General features: G+C 40.1%; 3 protein-coding genes across 3 annotated transcripts; 2 read left to right on the top strand and 1 right to left on the bottom strand.

Moving 5' to 3' along the window:
* Positions 1 to 1,478: 1,478 nt before the first annotated feature.
* Positions 1,479 to 6,175, bottom strand: washc3 (WASH complex subunit 3). Its single transcript, XM_084711341.1, has 7 exons — positions 5,966 to 6,175; positions 4,924 to 5,022; positions 4,737 to 4,802; positions 4,499 to 4,636; positions 2,118 to 2,234; positions 1,958 to 2,022; positions 1,479 to 1,866 (listed from the first exon to the last, which is right to left on the bottom strand). Exons 1-7 carry the CDS (start codon positions 6,014 to 6,016, stop codon positions 1,767 to 1,769), a joined length of 636 nt encoding a protein of 211 aa, XP_084567467.1. The 5' UTR covers positions 6,017 to 6,175; the 3' UTR covers positions 1,479 to 1,766.
* Positions 6,176 to 6,648: 473 nt separating this feature from the next.
* Positions 6,649 to 12,812, top strand: LOC146307005 (uncharacterized). Its single transcript, XM_084711329.1, has 9 exons — positions 6,649 to 6,797; positions 7,953 to 8,155; positions 8,315 to 8,416; positions 8,503 to 8,598; positions 8,685 to 8,795; positions 8,881 to 8,998; positions 9,294 to 10,065; positions 10,742 to 10,800; positions 10,893 to 12,812. Exons 1-9 carry the CDS (start codon positions 6,764 to 6,766, stop codon positions 12,407 to 12,409), a joined length of 3,012 nt encoding a protein of 1,003 aa, XP_084567455.1. The 5' UTR covers positions 6,649 to 6,763; the 3' UTR covers positions 12,410 to 12,812.
* A 487-nt stretch (positions 12,813 to 13,299) lies between these two features.
* On the top strand, positions 13,300 to 17,431 carry LOC146307004 (tetraspanin-7-like). Its single transcript, XM_084711444.1, has 2 exons — positions 13,300 to 13,716; positions 15,816 to 17,431. The coding sequence occupies exon 2, from the start codon at positions 16,162 to 16,164 to the stop codon at positions 17,248 to 17,250; it is 1,089 nt and encodes a 362-aa protein (XP_084567570.1). The 5' UTR covers positions 13,300 to 13,716; positions 15,816 to 16,161; the 3' UTR covers positions 17,251 to 17,431.
* Positions 17,432 to 21,525: the final 4,094 nt, after the last annotated feature.

Here is a 21,525-nt window from a genome sequence, read left to right as displayed (position 1 = left end):
TGTCTATCACCAAATAAGGTAACGCAGGGTTGATTGAGCCTCTGTCCCACTGATGAAAGCATGGCAATATTTATATATTTGTAGTATTCTGAACTGGGTGTCTGTAGCGACATTCCTGAGGGGGGAAAAAAATGCTGTGTTAAATTGCACAAGAGCTGCACAATTAATTGCAAAATTATTGAAATTGCACAATGGCCATGTGCCGTAATCAGAAGAACCAGAACTTAATCGCAATTTTTTGAAAAAGGAAAATATGTGTGCAAAAACGGCATCATAATGTTTGTTTGATACAGATCAAAGCAAATGTCACATTATTACCATTTTAATAGTTTTTTTTTTTTTTTTTCGGTAAATGTGGTTGTTTTAATACAAAAATGATCATTCCCACTTATCTTATTGCTTTTTGCAATTCCAGTCAGAATAGTTGCAGTTATGATTTTTTTTTTTTTTTACCAAACTGTGCAGCCCTAATAAAGTTACTGCTAACATTTCCCACTGCAGCTTCACATTAACAGCATTCGACTGCCGAAACAAGTCTACAAAACAAGACAAAGGTCATTTTCTGCCGGTTTTTTTTTACAGTGGACCAGTTTGAAATACTGCAGGAAGTAGCTGTTAGATGAAGAGCTGCACACCTCCAACCTCTCAGCCAAGATAACCGACTCATTTCACTGTTCAAAAAACCTGATCATGCTCACAGAATGATTTAAAAACACCAGTTACTGACTTCTTTATTAAAACCACAAGTTGTTGTGATAAACCGTCTATTGACACTGAAAGATTGTTGTGATATTTTCTTTCCTGTCCTCAACACACAGAATTACAATTTGTTAAACATTCAAAGTATCCAACAAACATTTGTTAATATCTTATCTAGACGCTGTAACAAAGAGGCGAAACTTTGGACTGATGAAGTGTATCTCTTAAAGGGATAGTTCAGATTTTTTTCAAGTGGAGTTGTATGAGGTACTTAGTCAGTGTGTTACCTACAGTAGATGACGCTCAACACGCCCCCAGTTTGGAAAGCAGAGAGAAGTACCAGCACAGAAAAAAACAATGTACAGCAGTAAAACATATTGCAGCAACTTAAAAATTCATATTGGTTTTAGTGTCTGCTACGTTTTTTTCTGATGGGAAACTGATGTTATATAAGACAACCAAACTCCATAGGAAAAATATAGTGTACACTTTGATTTTTTTTTGTTCTATTATTTTTTAAGAGGCAGCACAATTAAGCACAATTAACAGCACTTCATAGCTTAGCTTACATGCTAATACTCCTGTGCCGACTGTCATTTAATGTAGCTAATACACTGACTACTGATAAGTGCCTCATACAACCCCACTTCAAATAATCTGAACTACCCCTTTAAAGGCATTAGACTGTGATAGTAGTGTGACAACCAAAGAAAATTAATAACTTCTACAGTTTATAATAACTTTTTTTTTACAAAGATGATTTGCTACTGCCATGTTCTGAGGACTACTGCGAACATAATCGACATGGAAAAATGCTGAATTTATCAAAATTAAGGAGGTCAGTGACCGACCGTAAGCAAAAACGATTTCAGCTCTTTTTCCACTGAAATTACAATCACTCAGGTTGGATTCTCCTGTTTCAGGCACTTAACATTCGCACCGCCTTGCTACAGGCGCACTACAGCCCACTTCTCTTTCTGCGCACAGGCCTACAGAAGCTCAGAATAGCGATGGACGGCCTTTACAGGAAGCTTTGTGGCGAAGGTGACAAGGACAGGGGACAGATGTCAGTCGCTGAAGGACGATTCGCTGTCGGAGCTGGTGGCGGCGACGTCTTGATCCTCTGTGCCCGTCGTCCCTCCGTCGGGCACGGGGGCGTCCGGCGTGCTGTTGCAAGCGGTGAGAGAAAAGTTACTGGTCAGTTTCATCAAAACTGAACAACAAATCATGACTGCACAGAGATTTATACATGACTCACTCAAGCAAGTTAGGATCCAAACCCTCCAGGACCATTTTATTCCTTATCGCCATGACTGGAACTCCCTGTGACCGATAAGACATGAAATGAGATACAGAACACACAGATTTATTTATGTTTTATCCCTGCAGTCAATGAAGAAGTGATAGTGATGACCTACCACTTGAACCATTTTCAGGTATCGGGCGTATCGCGGGTCTTTGGCCACTGTCATGACGTTCTCTGCAGCTGCTTCTGCTTTTTGTGCCGCTGCAGGCTCTGCTGCAGGCTGAGCCGCCTGCAACATGACACATGCAAATTAATAAGAGCGTGAACTAAGAAGATAACAAAGATGGTTCCTTATTTTGCATTTCTGAGAGGTGGTACTCTTTTGTAGAGTTTGAGAGAGAATCTGATGTTGGAGGATATAAAACTGATCATCAATTTGTTTGTATTTCTATGTTTTTTAAAATATTAATGTATGTAATGCTTTTGTATATAACACATATAGACTTAAAGGAATAGTTTGACAGTTTGGGGAACTGGTTTATTCACTTTCTTACAGACAGTTTTGTGACAAGATAAACAACATACTATTTTGGGGGCTTTTGGGGGAGTTTTTCGTCAGTGAGGATATCCTAACCTGCTCTGTGCATCAACAAACAGGCTGACAATGTCTCGCTTGTTTGAAATTCTGCTTGCCCTGATCCTAATTTTGCAACATTTTGCACACTTGCATGCCTCCAAACTTTTCTTTGGTAAAAAAAATCAACGCTAACAGTTGCAATTTAAGGTAATATATAGGCTCCAGATTATCCCAGTGAATACCCCGATCCTCAAAAATCAATAAATATACTACTTTCTGTTTCACATTTAGTCAACAGGGAGGAAGAGAGACTAATTTGTGAGGTTGAGAGGCGGCACATCTTATGTGATCCACAGCAGCCTTTTTCATAAGAATATCCTCAAAAATGGACAAAGTTTGCGAGCAAAACTGTGAGCTGATAAGAGTTACAAGTAAATAAACTGTACTATACAGAAACAATGCTGGCTTACGGAAATTATGTTATTTATGAATAAATAACTTAGACACTTAAGTTATTCATCTGAAGAGGGAGAATATATACGTGGTGCTGCTGCAATATTGCTTGTATTATATCTAGATCATTTTTTGCCCCGCCTCCACTCAAGTTTGTTCATTCGCTGTATGTTAGGAGGTGGTGTTACCCAAGAATAAAATCCCCAGAAAGTTAATTGGTAAGTAAGCCTGTTTTTTTACGCGCAGGTTTTGGGACTAATTAAATGCCTTTATTGCTCTTTATCAGTATTTTCAGGTCAGACCTGTAGCTTAGTTTAGCATAAAGAATGGGAACAGATAGCCTGGGTCACTCCAGAGCTCATAAATCTGCCTACCGGAGGCTAAAAAACTCACAAATCAGCACTTTGTATCTAACTTGTTTCATCTGTAGGTCAACAGAACTGTAAAGCTGTGGTTTTACTGGTCATGTGCTGGGATTACTTCTCTCTGGGCACAGTGACTTCCTTGAGAATCATCACCACGGTGACCTGAGGTCGTCAAGTTAAGAATTATTTAAGGAAACCAGATAGAACATGTTCATGACATCACTTCAGAGGTTCAGACAGGTAGATATTTTCACATTTGGACAAGGCTAGACTTGTCATTTCACCTTGTTTCCAGTCTTTATGCTAAGATAAGACATTTCCTGCCAGAGGCGGGATCATGACATTGTTTTGCAAGTGACAAGTCTTTGCACTCAACTCATTTTAACTCGTCGGCCAGGCATTTTTTTTACCAGCATATTTACCAAAAATATACGCATATTGAGTGTGACTTAAAAAAAACAAGCTGCAGTTAAGCAACTTGAAAATGATCACAGAGGTCCAGTACTTAAGGACACGCTGTACAAAAATATGGTTGAATTTACTGATAACAACTTTCATGGCCATAAGAGTATGGCTTTCTGAGTTTATGAGGTGCACTTGAATGCACCATGAAGTCCCAGTTTCTGTGTGTGTGTGTGTGTGTGTGTGTGTGTGTGTGTGTTATATTTTGACACAGGCAGCAGAAGACAGAAGTTGAGCATCTATAAATGACACTGAAATATGGTAAAAACTCTCAGCACAGTTTTTATTAGCTTGTGTGGCAGACAGCCTTCTGAGATTTACTCGCCAAACGGAAAATCTACCCACGCTTCGTGGGAGTTAATTTCCTCATTAGTTGGTTCAGGAAATAAAGGGACATTAACTGACTTCTGGCACACGTTTGTCTTTGGTCATGAGTGTTTGGTGTTAAAGTCCAACTGTAATTTTTTTGTCAGGTCAAGTCTAATGTCATCATACTTGCGACTTGAGTCTGACAGGAGTCCAGGTCATGTGACTGGACTCCACACCTGTTTCCTGCTTTTAACCCTAACATAAATGCGCAGACACCAGTGTGGTATCGATCTTCTCATGTTTGACTTGCAAAGAAAGAAAATAAGCACAAAATCGGTGCGGCTGAAAAACACTATATGCTTGTTTGAGTGCATGTCATGTGTTTACCTCTGGGGGAGGCAGCGGCTCTGCTGGTGCGCCATCTGTTTGGCTCTGATTGGCTGTAGTGGGTCCGTTGGCCTGAGCAGGTTGCCGCTGACTGAGTCCATCTATTGTGACGTCCTCCAGCCCAGGAATGGAGGACAGCTGCTCAGAGAATTATAATATTTGATACATGATCAGTGAATGGACATGACATGTGTATAGAGAGTCAGACAGAGTTTTCCTGATTGGCTCATGAACTCACCTTGGCTTCTAAAATGCACAGCGTTGTTTCAATCTGCTGTATGCGGAGAGATATGTTTGCAAGTTTCTGTGGGAAAGAAGTTTGACAGTTCAGGATATGATCTACGTTTCACAGAAGTGTTTGCGTGAAATAATCAGGACAGAAGAAACAAACGAGTGAAAATAAAAGAGTACAAGAAGATACAAACCTCTTCACACACTGTGGAAAAACGGTTCAGGAAGCGGACTGTGTGCACAACAAACTGGTTGAGATAGGCAACAACTCTTCTCTGTTGAATAGCAGGAACCTGAAGGAGACACAAATAATGAAGACGTTTTAAGAAAGAACCCAGGGTGTCACGTACTGAGGAAATGAAGTAAGTCACACTACCACAATAAAGCACTGAAATCATTGTTTATTTACCACAAGATTAAAATATAGTCAGTCACTCTGTGTAGCTATGGAGTATAGATTAATGTCACAGCTGAGCCACCTTATATAATATTTTGCAATGATTAAACACTAAATACTTTGATATTATTGGATATTTATCCACTTACAATGGTTAGAATTGTTCAGCCTATTTAATCTTTTTATTTCTACTGGCAGTATTTTATATATATATTTGATCCTTTTTTCTTAATATCTATTGTTCATTTGTGGGGTTTTTGTACGTATAGTTATCATATAATATAATTTTCAATTATTATTATATTAACTTAAGTAACGTCCGTATATTTCTGAAATGTACTGTCATTTTACAGTGACAGTATGCAGACCCAGTGACAATAGAATATAAGTATATATACTCTTTTATTAAGTATCCTCCATTTACATACCACTGACCACTACTTTCTGCTTCCATAGCAAACAAATCTGTGAACTTATCTCTATTGATTTTGATGAATTTTGATACTTTTTGTGCTTTGACAGTTTTGATTTGATTTTAATAGTTGCAACTTTGATCAGGTCACGAAATTTGGTGCAACACCTGATCTGAAACACCGCAGGATGTTGTGAAAGCGTTTCTGCTGCTTTAGTGCAATAAATAAGACAGCTTCACTTCAACTATTATGTCCTCGAAAGACACCGTATTTGACAGTAATGTTTGATTACAGCTAAATAGTTTTGTTTATCTAACATTATTATTACTACCTGACAGAATGACAACTGTCTGGCAGCACTATCTGGGGCCGTTTCTTCTCATTTCCTTAAAATGTTAGCTACCGTTAGCTAAGCTAGATACCAACCTTGGTAAGATCAACACCAGAGCCCACAATCGGCAGCCCGTCTTCGTCCATGTTGGATTTTTAAACTTGCTGCAGATTATAGTACACCTTCAGTTATAATACCAAGAAGTTTCACCGCAAAAAGAGAAAAATCGCTACATAAAAATATTTGCTTTGAAACGTTTCATGTGACTCTGGACTGTGTGATCACGTCGTAACGTCACAAACGTCAGGAGGATACTTCCGGTAGGATCAGCCAATGGGAGGTGTAGTATGAGCTTTTATTTTGAAGTCTGTGGAAAATAACAACATCCGGTTGTTTCTAGTCGCTGGGCATTTGTCAAGAAGCTACACACCTCTTTATATTGTATGTTAATAAAATGTGACGTTAAAGTAATAATGAAATAGTATTTAAGTCAGCAAGGATTGTTGTAATATTTGTGTCAGATTTGCTTCAGTCGTATGGAATATTAAGTTATCCATCTTCCCTCACCACATCCGAGGTGTGCATAAATTACAGGTTATATGCATTTCTTCCATCTGATGAAGAAAATTTGTAAAAATAAATAAATAAATAAATAAAATAAAATAAATAAATAAATAAATAAATAAATAAATAAATAAATAAATAAATAATAATAGTTGTCAATCAGAGAGGAAGCTGATTTTTTTAAGCTTTTATTTTGAAAAGAGGAGACACAGGAAGAGACGAGTTGAGGAAACGGGTGCTTGCGTGCTAACAGCGCATGTTAGCCCCTCAAAACCAAACAACATTATTTTATATGTATTTCTTAAAGTTACAGGAGACATATCGCACTAATGGAGGTTGTTGGTTCAACGGAGAAAATAAACGGTACGTATATTAATAATCTGCTTCCGCTGTCATTCAAAACAGGCTATGTTTATGTTAGTCAGACTGTTAGCGGGACCCGTCTATTTACTCGAGTAATGTTTGTTAAAGCCTGTCAGACTGGTGCTGTTGCATTGGAAATTAACTTGTTATACGCACATTTTAAATAGTAATATCAAGTATTACAGTTAGTTGTTTAGAAATATAAAGCACAGCCGCAGATCATTTAGTGCAAGTTTGAAACTCCTATTAAATTGTTTCGTCCAGCAATTATACAGGTTCATTGGCTTATGGCAAGTTCTTTCATGGGAGTTTACACTTCTGAAATTAAATGCACTAATTTATCAGTAATACTGTTTTTGCTTTGATTTGGCATTTTTTCCCCTTTCATTATTATTATTTTTATATACAAATAACTTGCATGTACAAAACATGTACAAAAGTCAGCTCTAGAAAGAAAAATAAATTGATATAAGAAAAAATTAAAAGAAAAGCAAAAAACATTTTAAGGCTACGGGGGGCTACATAATTAAAAGCTAAAATAGAAAACAAAAATCTATCACTTTTTTAACATATTACAAGCTGTTACAGTTCCAATTGCTTTTTGTCTCAGTGAGTGTTTAATACATTTATTGCTTGTGGAATTGCAACGATTAATCATTTATGAAATGACTGTGAAATTAATTGCCAACTATTTTAATAAGAGGTAAGAAGCCTGTTAATTGACATTTAAGAATGTAAAATTTGGGCATTATAGTAATAACATTAATCATGTGTCCATTGTAAGTGTTCCTCTGTGCACCATCTTCTAGGAGACCAGACAATACACTCCTCCAAAACACCATAAAACCCTCATCAATATTTTAAGCAATAAAAGCACACAGATTTTGCTGTCACTGGCCAGTGACAAAACAAATGCACAACAGATTGTGGACATTCATAACAGAAACTACAATTCAGTATTTATGAATTAGTTTAAATTTCCTGAACTTTGTTGTTTGTTTGTTTTTTTTAGCAAATTATTATCTGTTACACTTCCATTGTGAAAAAACAATTTTTTTGAGTTAAATTAGTGTTTTAGAGTGTTTGCAAGGTCACTTAACAGCTCACTGATGCCCTCAACAGGCCCGTCTCTCACATTACACTTGTATGTTTCAGAGCCCAGCCTGCCTCTGTCATCCCTTCGCCTCCTGGTGCCTCCACTGCAGCTCCTGTCTGCTACCATGTGGCAGCTGGCGAAACAGAAAGATGTGATGAATTATGAGAAGCTGCAGGAGTTTGTGTTCATGGTGACCGAGGCCATGCCAGGACTGATCAACCACAGACAGAGAGCCCAGCTCATCCTGGGTCTAAAAGCAAGGGTGAGCAGAGCGGAAAGTTGTGTATTTGTATCAATTTCATAAATGTGTGCTTTAAAGGTTCAGCGCTACAGATAAGAGGAAAAATACATATTTTTGATTTGGGGTGAACTGTCTCTTCAGTAATTTTTTGCAGTAACAGACAGTTTGTTGATGTTTCAGTTGATTCTGGAGCTTTGCAAAGGTTCGGTGCGTGGCTCTGTTGACTCTCAAATGATCCAGAGCCACTTGGATAAACTCCCAATAACCTCTGCAAACACAGATGTAAGTACAGAGAATGAATACCCTCTTTAAAAACAAATTAAAAAAATAATTTGATTCTTAAATGACATGAAGTCTGTGTGTGGCAGTTCAGGGATGCAGAGGTGAAGACAACAGAGTCCACGTTCATTGCACTCGTTCAGAGCCTGCTGAAAGATCCAGTGGAGAGAGCGTATTTCTTCCAGGTCAGACATATTTTAACCATTTCTCAGCTTGAGAATACTCTTTAAAAAAGTCTTATATTAAATAAAAATGTAATTATCTCTTACAGGAGGTGTTCCCAGTGGAATATGGGCCACAATATGACGCCGCTCTGCATGTGTTGTTATGGGAGCTGCTGTCAAAACTGGAAAAGCTGCTTCCAGTACCAGACTTAAAACAGGTATTCGGTCCGTCCATCAAGATGTCTCGAGTTGTTTTACTTCTGGTCACCTTGAACTTTAATAACAGCTGCACGTTGATTACAGACTGCAGCCTGGCTCGGCTCTGCTCCTCCTGTGCTGGAGAAATGTGTCCAGTCCTCGCCTGAAGAGCTGAGCTTCATCTTTGAGCACTACAAAAGTTCAGGACTGCTGAAAATGCCGTGTGAGTAGAGCTGAAATGAAACACAACAATTCTGATAATAAATGAATCTTGTGTTTGTGGGGGGGGGTATTCATTTATACAGTATTGGTTACTGGGCAACAGTAAAAATACATATCACCATGAGCAAAACAAAAAAAAACCTGGACAACAATGCTTGGGGAAAAGCTGTTACAAAACAACAAACAGTATCTTGAGTTGCTGGCTCTGACTACATGTAATTTACTTATGGTGTTTCCTGGAAGTACTCTAAAAGTGTAGTTTTCCAGCCAGTGACTCCTTGTTTTCTTTTTTACAGATGGCCCTTCGTCCACCGTTGGTAGCTGCATCATGTCTGCTCTGTCCATCCCTCCCTCGCAGAAGACAAACATCTCCGTCGGACTGGAGTCAATCCACAACTACGCTAACGTCCTAAACCCCGTCACTTTCGTCGGAACGGACCAGTACAGCGTCGTGGCCGTCTACACTGAAATGGAAGTCGGAGCGTCTGAAGTACATGAAGAAATGATTGAGTCAGCAGAGGTGCAAGTTCAGACAGATTTCTATGAAGAGGAGATAGTGGCTGTGAGCACAGATAACACAGGCGGTGAGGAGGAGGAGGAGGAGGAGGCTACCAGCATGAGGGCAGAAGAAACTACTGAAACTGCGGATGTTGCTAAAGCTCTGGAGACTCTGACGAAAACTTTTGCACTAAGGAAGGAGAGCCTGGGTCAAGATGTAGTGACAGGAAAGAGTAATGATGAGCTCGGGTCAGGAAACGCACCACGAGAAGGACATGAAACAAGAGACCAAACTAATGAGACAAGAAGAGAAAACATTGTTGAAGAGGCGGAAGAGGATGATATCAAACATGGAGACGTAATAGAGAGCAACATAGACTCTTGTTCAGACTTTAAGGACTGCCATGGATCCTTTTCTGTCCAAGAAGAAAGGACAGATGTCTCCAGTGAAGATCCAGAAACGGAACACGTGCGCCGATCTGGTCGTCTCCAAACACAGACCTCACCGACTTTGCTGGAGACGTGTAAAATCAAGCAGTCATCCAGAGAAATTACTGAAGAAACAAAAATGTACAAAAGCTATTCATACTGTAATATTATAACAGCTTCCTTTTTTGAGATTATGTTAATTTTCCCAGTTGTGCTTCTTGTGGTCCCAAGATATGTCAGATTTCTTAAAATGAATGAGATAACATAACATGCACTCATTTGCTTTTTGCTGAGAATTAGATGAGAATATTTATACAATTCTCATGTCTGCACACTAAACAGTCAACATACTACAAGGAGCTTTTAACTGGTTATGAAACAGTCTCAACTCAATGCTGTTCCTCTATGATCTACATAAGCAAACGAGCCCAGAACAGAAAGAGCTAGTTTTATATAGTTGTTCTCAATGGCTGCCACCAGGTTGGATTCTGCTTAATTTCAGATGAAACAAGCCGTATTTCTCCTGCTAAAGTTACAGTTAATTGCATGTTAGCCCTTTAAAAATAAGCAGGAGATTTTTCTTTTGATAGTTTTATTTTTTAACTTATATTTTGTGGTTATGGCGGAGGAAACACTACCACTTTGGTCCATAGTGGCCTCCAAAATCAACAAAATATGAAAAGTTCCTTGTAGTAGCTTTAAGACACAGCCAGATGGTTAGCTAAGCTTAGCATAACAACTGAAAGCATGTAAAAAATGTCAAAATAACGTGAGTGGTCTACATTTAAAGGTTCAACGTCTGTGTTTTTGTCACCAGGAGCAGGCCTGGTGTGTCACTCGCTCCCTCAGTTATAGCCATCAAAGGAACTGACAAAGGTAATGTTTAAACATGAAGAAGAGAAGCCTTCTTCTTCTACATTTTAAAGTCTGCATATTTTATTCTCACTTGTGTTTTTCTCTGTCTGCAGGTGATTTGGATGAGATGACATCGATCATCTTCACCTGCTCACAGTGTCCCTTCCACACCTCGGATGAAAACAGCCCTCCTCACTTCCACATGCAGAGCGTTCCCACTGAAGTGTACCGGACTCTCTCCGGGGCCAAATTCACGCCGTCTCCTTCCAGCACAGATGAAATTTTTACATCCATTAAACTTTTCCCCAAAGGAAACGCAGAGCAGAGCAAAGCAGAACAGCCTGACAATCAAAGCAAATTGAATGTGTCCCAAAGCAGACATAAGGCTCTCACATGTGAGACATGCGGAAAGACGTTCACAAGGACGTCAGACGTTAGGAGACACCAGCTCACCCACACCGGAGAGAGACCGTTTCATTGCTCGCAGTGTGACCGAACCTTCCAGCACTCCTGGGATCTGGCCAAACATGAGAGTAAACATCACGGTGTGGCGATTTCGTTCTCCTGCCAGCTGTGCAGGAGTTCCTTCGCTAACCTCCGCGCACTCACCGTCCACCACAAGAAGTCTCACTCGCAGGAGAGCCAGCTCCCTCAGATCTGCTCCATCTGCAGCCAGAGCTTTGCCACGTCCTCTGACCTGCTTGAACACAGGAAGTCTCATATCTCCGGAAAGCGCTACATCTGCCACCAGTGCGGCGAAGGCTTCGACTCCCTGCTGGCACGCTCCCAACACCGGCAGGTGCATCAAACGAAGCATCAATTTAAGTGTCCACATTGTGAGAAGACGTACACTCGGAGATCAGATGTGAAGAGGCATCTGTCCACTCACACTGGGGAGAGACCGTACCAGTGCGACCAGTGCAGCAAACGTTTCTCGCTCCGATTTATGCTCATGAAACACCTCCGTGTTCACACTGGCGAGCGGCCATTCCAGTGCTCCCACTGCCCCAAGAGGTTCACACTAGTGAACGTGCTCGCCAGACATGAGAGGATGCACACCGGGGAGAAACCGTTCCTTTGCTCTCAGTGCGGGAAGGGCTTTCTGTCACAGGGTGAGCTCTCAAAACATCACAGGTCGCACGTGGACGACCGACCCTACTCCTGCCCACAGTGTGACAAACGCTTCAAGAGCAAGAAAACCCAGCAGGAGCACATCATCTCCCACGCTGGCGCTCGCCCCTACCCCTGCACCTACTGTGGGAAGGGCTTCACCAAACCATATGCACTGACCAGACACAACCTCATCCACACAGGGGAGAGGCCGTTCCCCTGCGGACACTGCGAGAAGTCGTTCCTCACCCTCAGCGAGGCGCAGCTGCACCAGCGCATTCACACGGGGGAGAGACCGTATCCCTGTGGCATCTGCGAGCTCAAGTTCAAGAGCTCGTCGGAGCTGGCACGACACAAGCGCAGCCACTCGGGGCTGAAGCCGCTCAAACCGAACTGTGAGCGGTGCATGAAGACGTTCACGTCCAAGGCCAAGCTAAAGAAACACATGGAGACGCACAGAGAAGAGGAAGAGGCAGCTCAGTCTGTGGAGTCGATACATCCCGACGAATCAAATAATTAAATTAATCATGGAGACAATAACTCGTTAAATTAGTGGAAATTTTATCACTTCTTTCAGAATGCTTGAGTTTAGATATTCAGCTTTATGAAATTTAACATGTTCTGATTAGGAGAGAAAATATTTTATGCAGATGAGTAGAGAAACAAACGTCTGACCACAGCTACATGTCAGTGTTTGGTACTGTTGCATCCTTCAACCTTTGAGTAAATAACAGAAAAACTGATTTTTAAAAACATAATTTTGACATATCAGTGCTTTATACATGCTGCTTTTCTCTGTCTACACTTTGGTTTGGTGTTAGCAGCAGGGAAATTCCAATTATGTTTAAATCATCAAAAATAGTTTGTATGAAATGGAGATCACAGATGAACAAAATTGTTGATTAAATAAATTTTTCATTACATATATTGTTTCTTTCTGTGAACTATAATACTGTGTATTTTCAGGTTAAGGATTAAAACAAAAAATTAAACCTAATAATAGAAATTATTTTTAAAAAGTAAAGATGGAAAGAAGAGGGGCCAACACCTGATTCATTTAATTTTGAAAAAGGTGGAAAATCAGCCAGTCAGCTCCAAATAATCTGTTTTGATTTAATATATTAAAGAATATGTGAATATTGTCAAAAATCCGTATAAAAATCATAGTTACACTCAACAGGTCAGTGGTATTAAGGCCTAAATTCAGTGGGTGGCCCATAAAAATGAGACCTGTATAATACAATCCAGTGCTGTGCGATAAATGCTACCTTTATGAGTGTATAATTTCCAGTTTTTGTTGAGGCCATTGTTTTCGGTGGATTGCATCATACTTAAGGGCAGTGGTACTCAACCTGATGTTTACGCAGTGTGCATTAAATTAAATTTCAGGCATACATCTATCAGAAAAAACAGCAAAATTCATTAAGAGTTACAAAAATTAAACCATTTTACATAATTATACAACCATTATGCAACCAACTAAATAGGAAATGCTAAAAATATTTAAAAAGTAGATTGCAGGCCTGTTTAGAGCTGGTTGATCAGATTAAACCCTCTTAGACTGGGTTATATTTTTTCGATTCCAATAAATTTAAGAGTAGTAAAATGCCAAAATAACCAGGAGTTGCACAGGTAAATATATTTTAAGAGTTATAAGCCAAAAATGTTGGGAAACACTGCTTTAAGGACTTTCCTAGACGTTGCTTTTATTGTGTGTCTCGGCAGGGCGATTCTGCAGCGGTTTCCCCGCACATCCTCTCCCGACGGCTGTATTTTCGTGGAGCTTCTACTGGAGGTGCCTTTGAAATCTCATCCTGCATGTGTCAGGTGATGTATTTCCCTCATTTGTGTCCAGAGTGGACATAAAAGTCGATGAGCTGGTGGTTATAGAGCAAAGATTAATTATAAACATCATAAAAATAACCTCATTTCCTCTGCAGAGCTGCAGCTGCCTGTGGTGAGAAACCTGCTCAGTCTACTGTTGTGCTCAAAAATATCTAAACATGAGGTATTAATGTCAGTTTTTTTAACAGGGAAAATTTACGCCTATGTCAAAAAAATGACTGTCAAAACTAAGGCTACAACCACCTTTCCGTTCTGCCTATACCCTTCCTCTTCTCCAGCTAATTTATCTGGGTATTCCCCTCTCTGTCATCATGCCACTATCATACTTGTCCTTATAAAAAAAAAGAGCCATTTGAGTGTGTTTAATTGACTGAGAGGTTTTAATTAGCTCTGGCCGGGTGGAGGGTTGATGGGAGGGAAGCAGATGCAGAGCAGGAATCACCAGGATAAAACTGGCTGTATCGTTTGACAGGGGACCAACAAAGTGTCGTTATACAGGGCAGGCTAAAGGGAGGGTTTGAAATTGGTTAGCTATTTTTAGCATTGCACGTTTCCAAATGTATTTTAAATTGTCTGTGAGGAAAAAAACAGTAGACAATCCATAACAGAGTACCTGGGTTAGCATAATGGGGAACAAAACGGTAATTAGGAATAAATTTAAGTTCTTGGGTCATGTTTCTGTTGGTGGGAATGATGGGAGATGTGACTAAAATCCATGCTACATATAGAGTAACTAATATACCACTCTTTATAACATTCAAGATTCAAAAGATTTATATTGCCATTTGCAAAGGTACATGACAGTGCAGGAACACTGGAACTTGTGCGAATCTTTCAGCTTTGCTAAGCTTTGTTTTTAAAAAAAAGGCAATTAAAAGAGCTGCATAAAGGGAAAAAAAGAAATACTCTACACAAAAGGTACTACTGATGTAAAAAAAAAAAATTACCCTTCCTAAATTCTGCTGCCAATAGCAGAATAACAAGCATGATACCAGCAAAATGTTTACAAAACACTACCTATCTAGTGTTAGCTAACAGTTGATGTAGTTTAGCAAGCTATTTAGCCAGCATTTTGCTAACATTAGATATCAGATACAACTTACTAGCTAATAATTAATGTAGATTACCTAGCTAGTTAGCTGGCACTTTACTACTATGATGATGATTGATGATCGCTAATGATTAGCTACATAGCTATAAGGAGAGAGGTGACCATTATAGTAAAAATATAAAGCATGAATTGTATTTAGATCCTACGAATTAGATCAGCAGCAGGTGAAAAATAAATAAACATACAAAAAGGACACTTTATAAAAAATACTATTAATTATATATAAAACACACAGGGTACAAAATTAATAACTATTGGCTTTAATACCTTAATACCTTTGGCTGTTTTTTAATTCTGTTTGGTAATGTTTGTGGATTTCTCAGTTCCTAGTAAGTCATTATGATTTAATAATCAATAATGCATAAAATATGTTTATAATAAACAGACAAGTTATCAAACAGACTCAGCTAATGATTTTATACTATTGATTTAAATGAGCTTGACTATCGAGTTTCCTGCACTGCAGTGTTGCAATTAAGGCTTTTCTTTTCATAAAATGCTTCTCTAAAGAACTAAGATACTAATTTTTCTCACATTAAGAGTGCCGTTGAGAGTTTAGAGGAGCTGAGGATGTGACTTTATGTACCAGGTGTTTGAAATGTTTTTATATAGTACTCTAATAGGTCCATAATTTAAAAAGAAGTTTTTATTTGATTGACTTTTAAAGAGACAACACACATAAAAATCTTTAATTTTCTCGAAGTGCAGTAAACATCAGCTTTAGTCACGTCCTTGACTGACATTGTTCCATAAATATTTTTTCACGTATAATTGTACCATAAAAGTTAAACATGGGGAGAATTTTTACATTTCACTAAGACACACATACACTCTGTAGACAATAGTAGAGTTTTTCCCTGTTTGTTATTCCACAATCAGGCTGGAGATGTCTCCTCCACGCCGAGAGAGGGTGTGCATGGCTGGATTTCAGGTCCTTCCCCCTGCAAACACCTCTCGTCTTCTTGACCAGAGCGAGGGGCAGCAGCAGCAGGGAGCGTGCAGATGTCGGGATGCGACCGATAGCAGAGGAATTTGAGGAGCTGGTGACCATGCAGGTGGAAGGAACGGCCAAAATAAACAATAAATAGGGTGGAAACACAAGGGGGCTGTGGACGCAGATAACGGCACGCCACGACACTCATCAGTGTGATTTACAGTCCAGTTGGCATTGGTGGTGTTGGTGGCGGATTAATAACCGGTCATAAAGAAGAAGAGGGGGATTGTGTGTTGCAGGAGGGTGAAGGCGCTGACGGAGGAAGAAGGAGGAGTGTGTAAAACAGAGAGGGGGGAGCAGATATAAAACCAGAGTCGGGATCATGAGTTTTGCATTGCCTTACGGCTCGCTGTCAGCTCGTCCGAGCCCCAGCAGACGATCGTTGGACTGGGACCGCGAGCAGCTGGCGGTGCGTCGACTCTCCTCTCCACGGGGTCTTGACCTGCTCTCTCCACCTCCTCTTCCTCGTCGACCCTCCGCCATCCCGGGATACCTGCTGTCACCCTACCAGGAGCAGGAGGAGCAGCTCCGCCAGCAGCAGCAACGACTCTCCTTGTCTGTTTGCTCAGAGGCCTCCCTGGCGCCCCCTGCTCCTCCACCCGTGGGCGCCGCCCCACCCTGCTGCCGCCCAGTGGGAGTCATGCACCTCCTGCGCCTGGGTCTCCTGGCCTTCAGCTGCCTCTTCTGGGCAGCCGGCTTGGCCATCTTCACCCTTGGCGTGTGGGCGCAGATTTCCCTGGCGGACTACATGCAGCTGTCTGCCAACCGCTACCCCAACGCCCCGCTCATCCTACTGTCCACGGGCGCCGCCGTCACTGCCTGGGGCTTCCTGGGTTGTCTGGGCGTCGCTGCAAACCTGCCCAGCGTGCTTCGGGCTTACGGGTTCTTCCAACTTGCAGCGCTGATCGCTGGTTTGGCAGCTGGACTCTCAGGTCTCTTCTACCGTGAAGACATCGCTGGAGGATTTCGCAGCGGCTTACAGCGAGCGGTGGCCGGCTACACAGAGGACGAAGGCCGTGCCGATGCATTAGACAGCCTGCAGAGGGCGCTGGAGTGTTGCGGAGCCGAGGGCTGGCGTGACTGGCTCACTTCAGACTGGGCTATCCAGCACATGACCTTCCTGCCCAGTGAGAACGGCACCTCGGTGTCTCTGCCGGACAGCTGCTGCGTGAGGCGCAAAGGCTGCAAGAACCGACCTCTCCTGTCCGATGACACCGAAGGAGTCGTAGCCGCAGGAATCCATCCACACGGCTGCTTCCGGAAAGTTTTCAGTTTGGTTAACGACAACGTCTTCCACATCGCCGCCACTGTGTTAGGACTGGCCTTCACCCAGATCGGAGGCATTGCTCTGGCTTGTCTGTTGGCCAACAAACTGGCACCACGACAACATCGACGTGTTGTGGCACATTAATGTGCACGATTTTAAAAGTTAGGCGACCTAGGATTGTTAAGTTTGTAAATAAGAGTCAAGAATGAATTGAGAAATAGAGTTGCAAAGTTGGGGGAGTTATTTCAGGCGTTCAGTCTTCTGAGAGTAAAAAGTCGCGTTAATTTTCTGCATAGACAATGGGCTTCACGCAAGAACCTCTCATACAAACAGATTAATTAATAACTGCTGACGCTGTTCAAATGGTCCCGTAATTTCATGGTAAATAGGTGGCAATTACCAGGTAATATATTTGAAGTCTTTTAAAAATTACCCGCAAATTTCATGGTTAATTGTGTTACAATTATCAAGTAATTTGTAAGTGTTATTTTCATGCAAACTATCACACTCTTACCATGAAATTTGGGGGTCATTTGCGAGTTAATTCAGAGAAAATTCCAAAATGTTTAATTTAATTGTTTTATTTTTGCCATTATATTGTGTGGTTATGATGGTGGAAACACCACCACTTTTGTCCACAGGGGGCTCCAAAATCAACAGAGTATGAAAGTTCCTCATGGGAGCTTTAAGGATATCATTAAAAGAAAAATGGTCACTTCTGAAGCAGAAACTCCTCACACTTTGCAACTCTCTTATACTCATTATTTGCCTGACTCTGGCTTCTGTAAAATTTTTAAATATGCTTCTTTTATTGGAGAGTGTGTCCAAGTTATTCTTCTGACCATCTGATACCTGCCAAGTTTCTGGCATCACAAATCCAGGTGAGACCAGACTGGGCCGCAGATTCTGAGGCCAGAGATATATTTGCTTTAACTCTGCGTTTGCATCATGGCCGCTCAGATGCCACACGTATGCAGACGTGGTTAATAAGGAGGAATATCTCCGTCCCTAATCTCAAAAACTAGTTAGATGGCAGTACAATGAGAATTTTCTCCCTGATTTTGCAATATGATTTGGTTTAATAAGTGTTTAAATATTGGCATGGATTGATATGCTTCTTTATATAGAATGTATGCAAAAATCACATGTTAAAAATGATTATTTGGGGTTAAACTCCTGTCATTTTGGTTTTCTCACCTCTGAATGCACAGGAATGTTCACCAGCAGTTTTCCACCTCTGATGATTTTAGTCCGTCTTTGTTCAGCAGATGTTCGTCTCTACATCATTTAGTTTTCCCATCACAAAGACTACACTGTGCTGGAATGGTGCTTTTGGAAAGCGCTTAATAATAATCTGTTGCTGTCTGTGGTATTTTGTGCCGTTTATAAATCTGACAGGCTGTAGTTATTTCCACTGTGTTGAGGTACTTTGGTAACATAATGACTGCTTTGGTCTTCCAGATGTGTCTGTGTTGATAGAGTTTGTATATTCTGAAGCACAAAATTGTTCTAAATCACTGAATATTATGAATAACACTTTTGAACATTACTTACATTACATACATTGACCCAGATGTCACATAGGCCACTATTAGCATGACAAAAGTGACTGAAGTCAGGATCAGGCTGGGGCAAATTGTTTTGTCAGAGGTGCACACTTGAGCCAGGTAGTAACGTTACACTATGCTACGCTACGTTACATCACGTCACATCACGTCACATCACGTCACATCACGTCACATCACGTCACGTCACGTTAAGTTACATTACGTTACGTTACGTTGTACTATGCTGCAAGTTTTTGGCGCTTGAACCTAACCCAACTGTTTCACAACATTAACTATGTGTTAATTTTAGTTACCATGGCAACAAAGTTGACCTGACTATGGAGCTGCTCTCCACAAAAGTTAATGGGAAGGATTGGGGTATCACCTGAACACAAAATTAGACTTTCATGTATGCACTGTATGCTAATTGAAAGTGTAACAGTGTGTCACTGTTTTGTTCTTCAAATGCACGATTTAAAGGGTCAGATCACCCAGATTCAAAATTATATGTTCAAAGGGAGAACAACAAGAACAACAAAAAGCTGAATCTCACTCCAGCTGGTTGCAGCAAGCTGGTAACACTGATTTAGCCGAGTTTTAAGATTACACCCTCCGATACAAATCCAGTCACCTTTTTTCCAGCCTCAACACCTTTCCTATTTATAAAAGGCCTTTTTATTGCTCTTGTAATGATAATGTATGATATCTCTGTGTCACATATTCATTGATGTATAATTCATTCCTGAAGTCACCAACGGTGCAAACAAGCATGACTGAAACTGTAAACGATATCTGTCAACGATAAACAAAAAAATCTCATTACAGGATATGATATTGATTAGACACTGGAAATGAAAATGCCAAGGTCTGCTGTCCTTTAATATATAAGTGACAACTTGTAATGTAACACTGATGAATGTAAACAACAAAACAATAAACAGTGCAGAACACATTAAAGCACATCCGAAGTGTGGAACGTCTAATAAACGTCTTCTGAATCACTTTTTGGGGTTAAACCGTGTTTTTTCCTCCTTAAACTGGAAATAAAGAATATTTCCCTCACCCACAAAGATGCTAACAAGAACCATAAAAGGTTCCTCAGCTTGTCCCCATAGGAGAACCCTTTTTGGTTCTTGGCAGAACTTTTTATTAAGGGTTCAACTTGGAACCCCTGCAGAGAGCTTTTCCAAGAACCCAACTTAAAGGGTTATACCTAGAACCATATGTGAAAGAACCCTTACTTCTCAGAGTGCAGACAGGTGGCAGGTTTGAAGCTCCTGTCTGCATTTTTTAAGACCTTTAAAAGCTCTCCAGGTATTTATTTTACGAGGTTGTCCATGCTGGACGCGCTCCAGGGCGGTAAATCCTCGGCTCTGGGAGTGGTCGATCCACCATCCGGGACCTCTGGCCGGGCAAATTCTGAATTATGGGGAACGGAACGACATCTCATTTCAAGCAGCTGAGACGGAGGCGATTAGATCTGACCTTGAGGAGGAAGACAGCAGCAGATACAGACGCTGTGCTGACTGAGCGTGATGAAAACACAACGGCTGAACCAAAACATCGATTAGTTTATGTCACAGAAGATCATGAACCACATCCTCTGCTCAAGCTGGGTGAATATGGAGTGGATTTTCATAATTTATCACAACTTAAAACCAACATATATCAACATGAGGAGACAGAGAGGCTTTGTGCTGTGGCCTTCAAACAAAGCCTGCAGTTTTCATGACCTAATTATGGTATTGATTAGCCTACATTGTGCTCCGATGAGGCTTGCGGATGCTTTCTGTCTGATTACACTTGTTGTCCTTGTTTAACCCATTTTGCCTGAGGTTGCCGCGTCCCCACCAGCATCACACAAAGGATGAGCTCAGAGAGAAGTTTGTGCGGCACCTTAAGTCAAGAGAACCACATGGGGCATTTTTTCTGCTCACATTACTTCAGAAAACTATTTTGGGTTTGGACGCTTTAATGTGCACTATTTATAAGTTGTAGTCGACCAAAACAAAATGAGAAGGAACACAAAATGGCTCCAGAGTGATGAAAATTATAGTCGCTGTCAGACCTCAAGAGCTCCAAAACACAACAGTGAGACTATTTAGCATCACAACATTGAGTAATTAAAGGTTTTTTATGTATACTAGTCCACATTATATTGTATTTTGGGGTTATAACTTTGTAATTGCTCCCAATTAGTATGTAAATTATTTAAAATACTCAAATATATGATAAATTCTTTAATATATAATAAAAAAAATGGTTGGCAAGGTTTTATTTCTCACATAAACTACAACAGTAAACATTCTGAGATATTTTAAAGTGTGATAAATTATTTAAATAATAATAATTAAAGGTTATTACAAACATACTAGCCCTGCATTGCACTGTATTTTGGAGTTACAGCCTTGAAAACACACTTTACTCATGAAAATCAATCAATCAATGTATATGCTAATTAAGTTAAAATCCTTCAATATATAATAAACCTTTAATATGAATATATATATATATATATATATATATATATATATATATATATATATATATATATATATATATATATATATATATATATATATATACATATATAATTTGTATGTTGATTCATTTAAAATATATCTATATAATAAAATACGCACTAAATCCTTTAATATAAATAAAAGTCATCACAGTTGGCATGTTTAATTGCTCACATAAGTTACGTTTAAAAGTGGAAAAAAGTGGTTTTGTGTGCTTAAACTGCTGTGGTGTCCCTTAAATTTCCAGACTGTGAAGCTGCTAAAATAAATATGGCTTTAGGCACAAATGGGTGTGTCTTTAAATCCTGCCTCCTCAATCTGATAACACGGATCCCTATTATTTGGTTTTT

Source organism: Lutjanus erythropterus, chromosome 22 (genome assembly GCF_056507025.1).
Source record: "Lutjanus erythropterus isolate fLutEry1 chromosome 22, fLutEry1.hap2, whole genome shotgun sequence".
Taxonomy (NCBI): domain Eukaryota; kingdom Metazoa; phylum Chordata; class Actinopteri; order Lutjaniformes; family Lutjanidae; genus Lutjanus; species Lutjanus erythropterus.
This window is presented reverse-complemented; position numbering and strand designations above follow the sequence as displayed.

Excerpts from the sequence above, each read along its gene's own strand:
- LOC146307004 (XM_084711444.1), top strand. The coding sequence starts at position 16,162 with ATGAGTTTTGCATTGCCTTACGGCTCGCTGTCAGCTCGTCCGAGCCCC.
- washc3 (XM_084711341.1), bottom strand. The coding sequence starts at position 6,016 with ATGGACGAAGACGGGCTGCCGATTGTGGGCTCTGGTGTTGATCTTACC. Across the intron at positions 2,235-4,498 it reads AGCCGCTGCCTCCCCCAGAG|GCGGCTCAGCCTGCAGCAGA; the intron begins GTAAACACATGA and ends GTCATGTTGCAG. Across the intron at positions 1,867-1,957 it reads TTGGATCCTAACTTGCTTGA|CACGCCGGACGCCCCCGTGC; the intron begins GTGAGTCATGTA and ends CGCTTGCAACAG.
- LOC146307005 (XM_084711329.1), top strand. The coding sequence starts at position 6,764 with ATGGAGGTTGTTGGTTCAACGGAGAAAATAAACG. Across the intron at positions 8,417-8,502 it reads TAACCTCTGCAAACACAGAT|TTCAGGGATGCAGAGGTGAA; the intron begins GTAAGTACAGAG and ends TGTGTGTGGCAG. Across the intron at positions 8,796-8,880 it reads CAGTACCAGACTTAAAACAG|ACTGCAGCCTGGCTCGGCTC; the intron begins GTATTCGGTCCG and ends CGTTGATTACAG.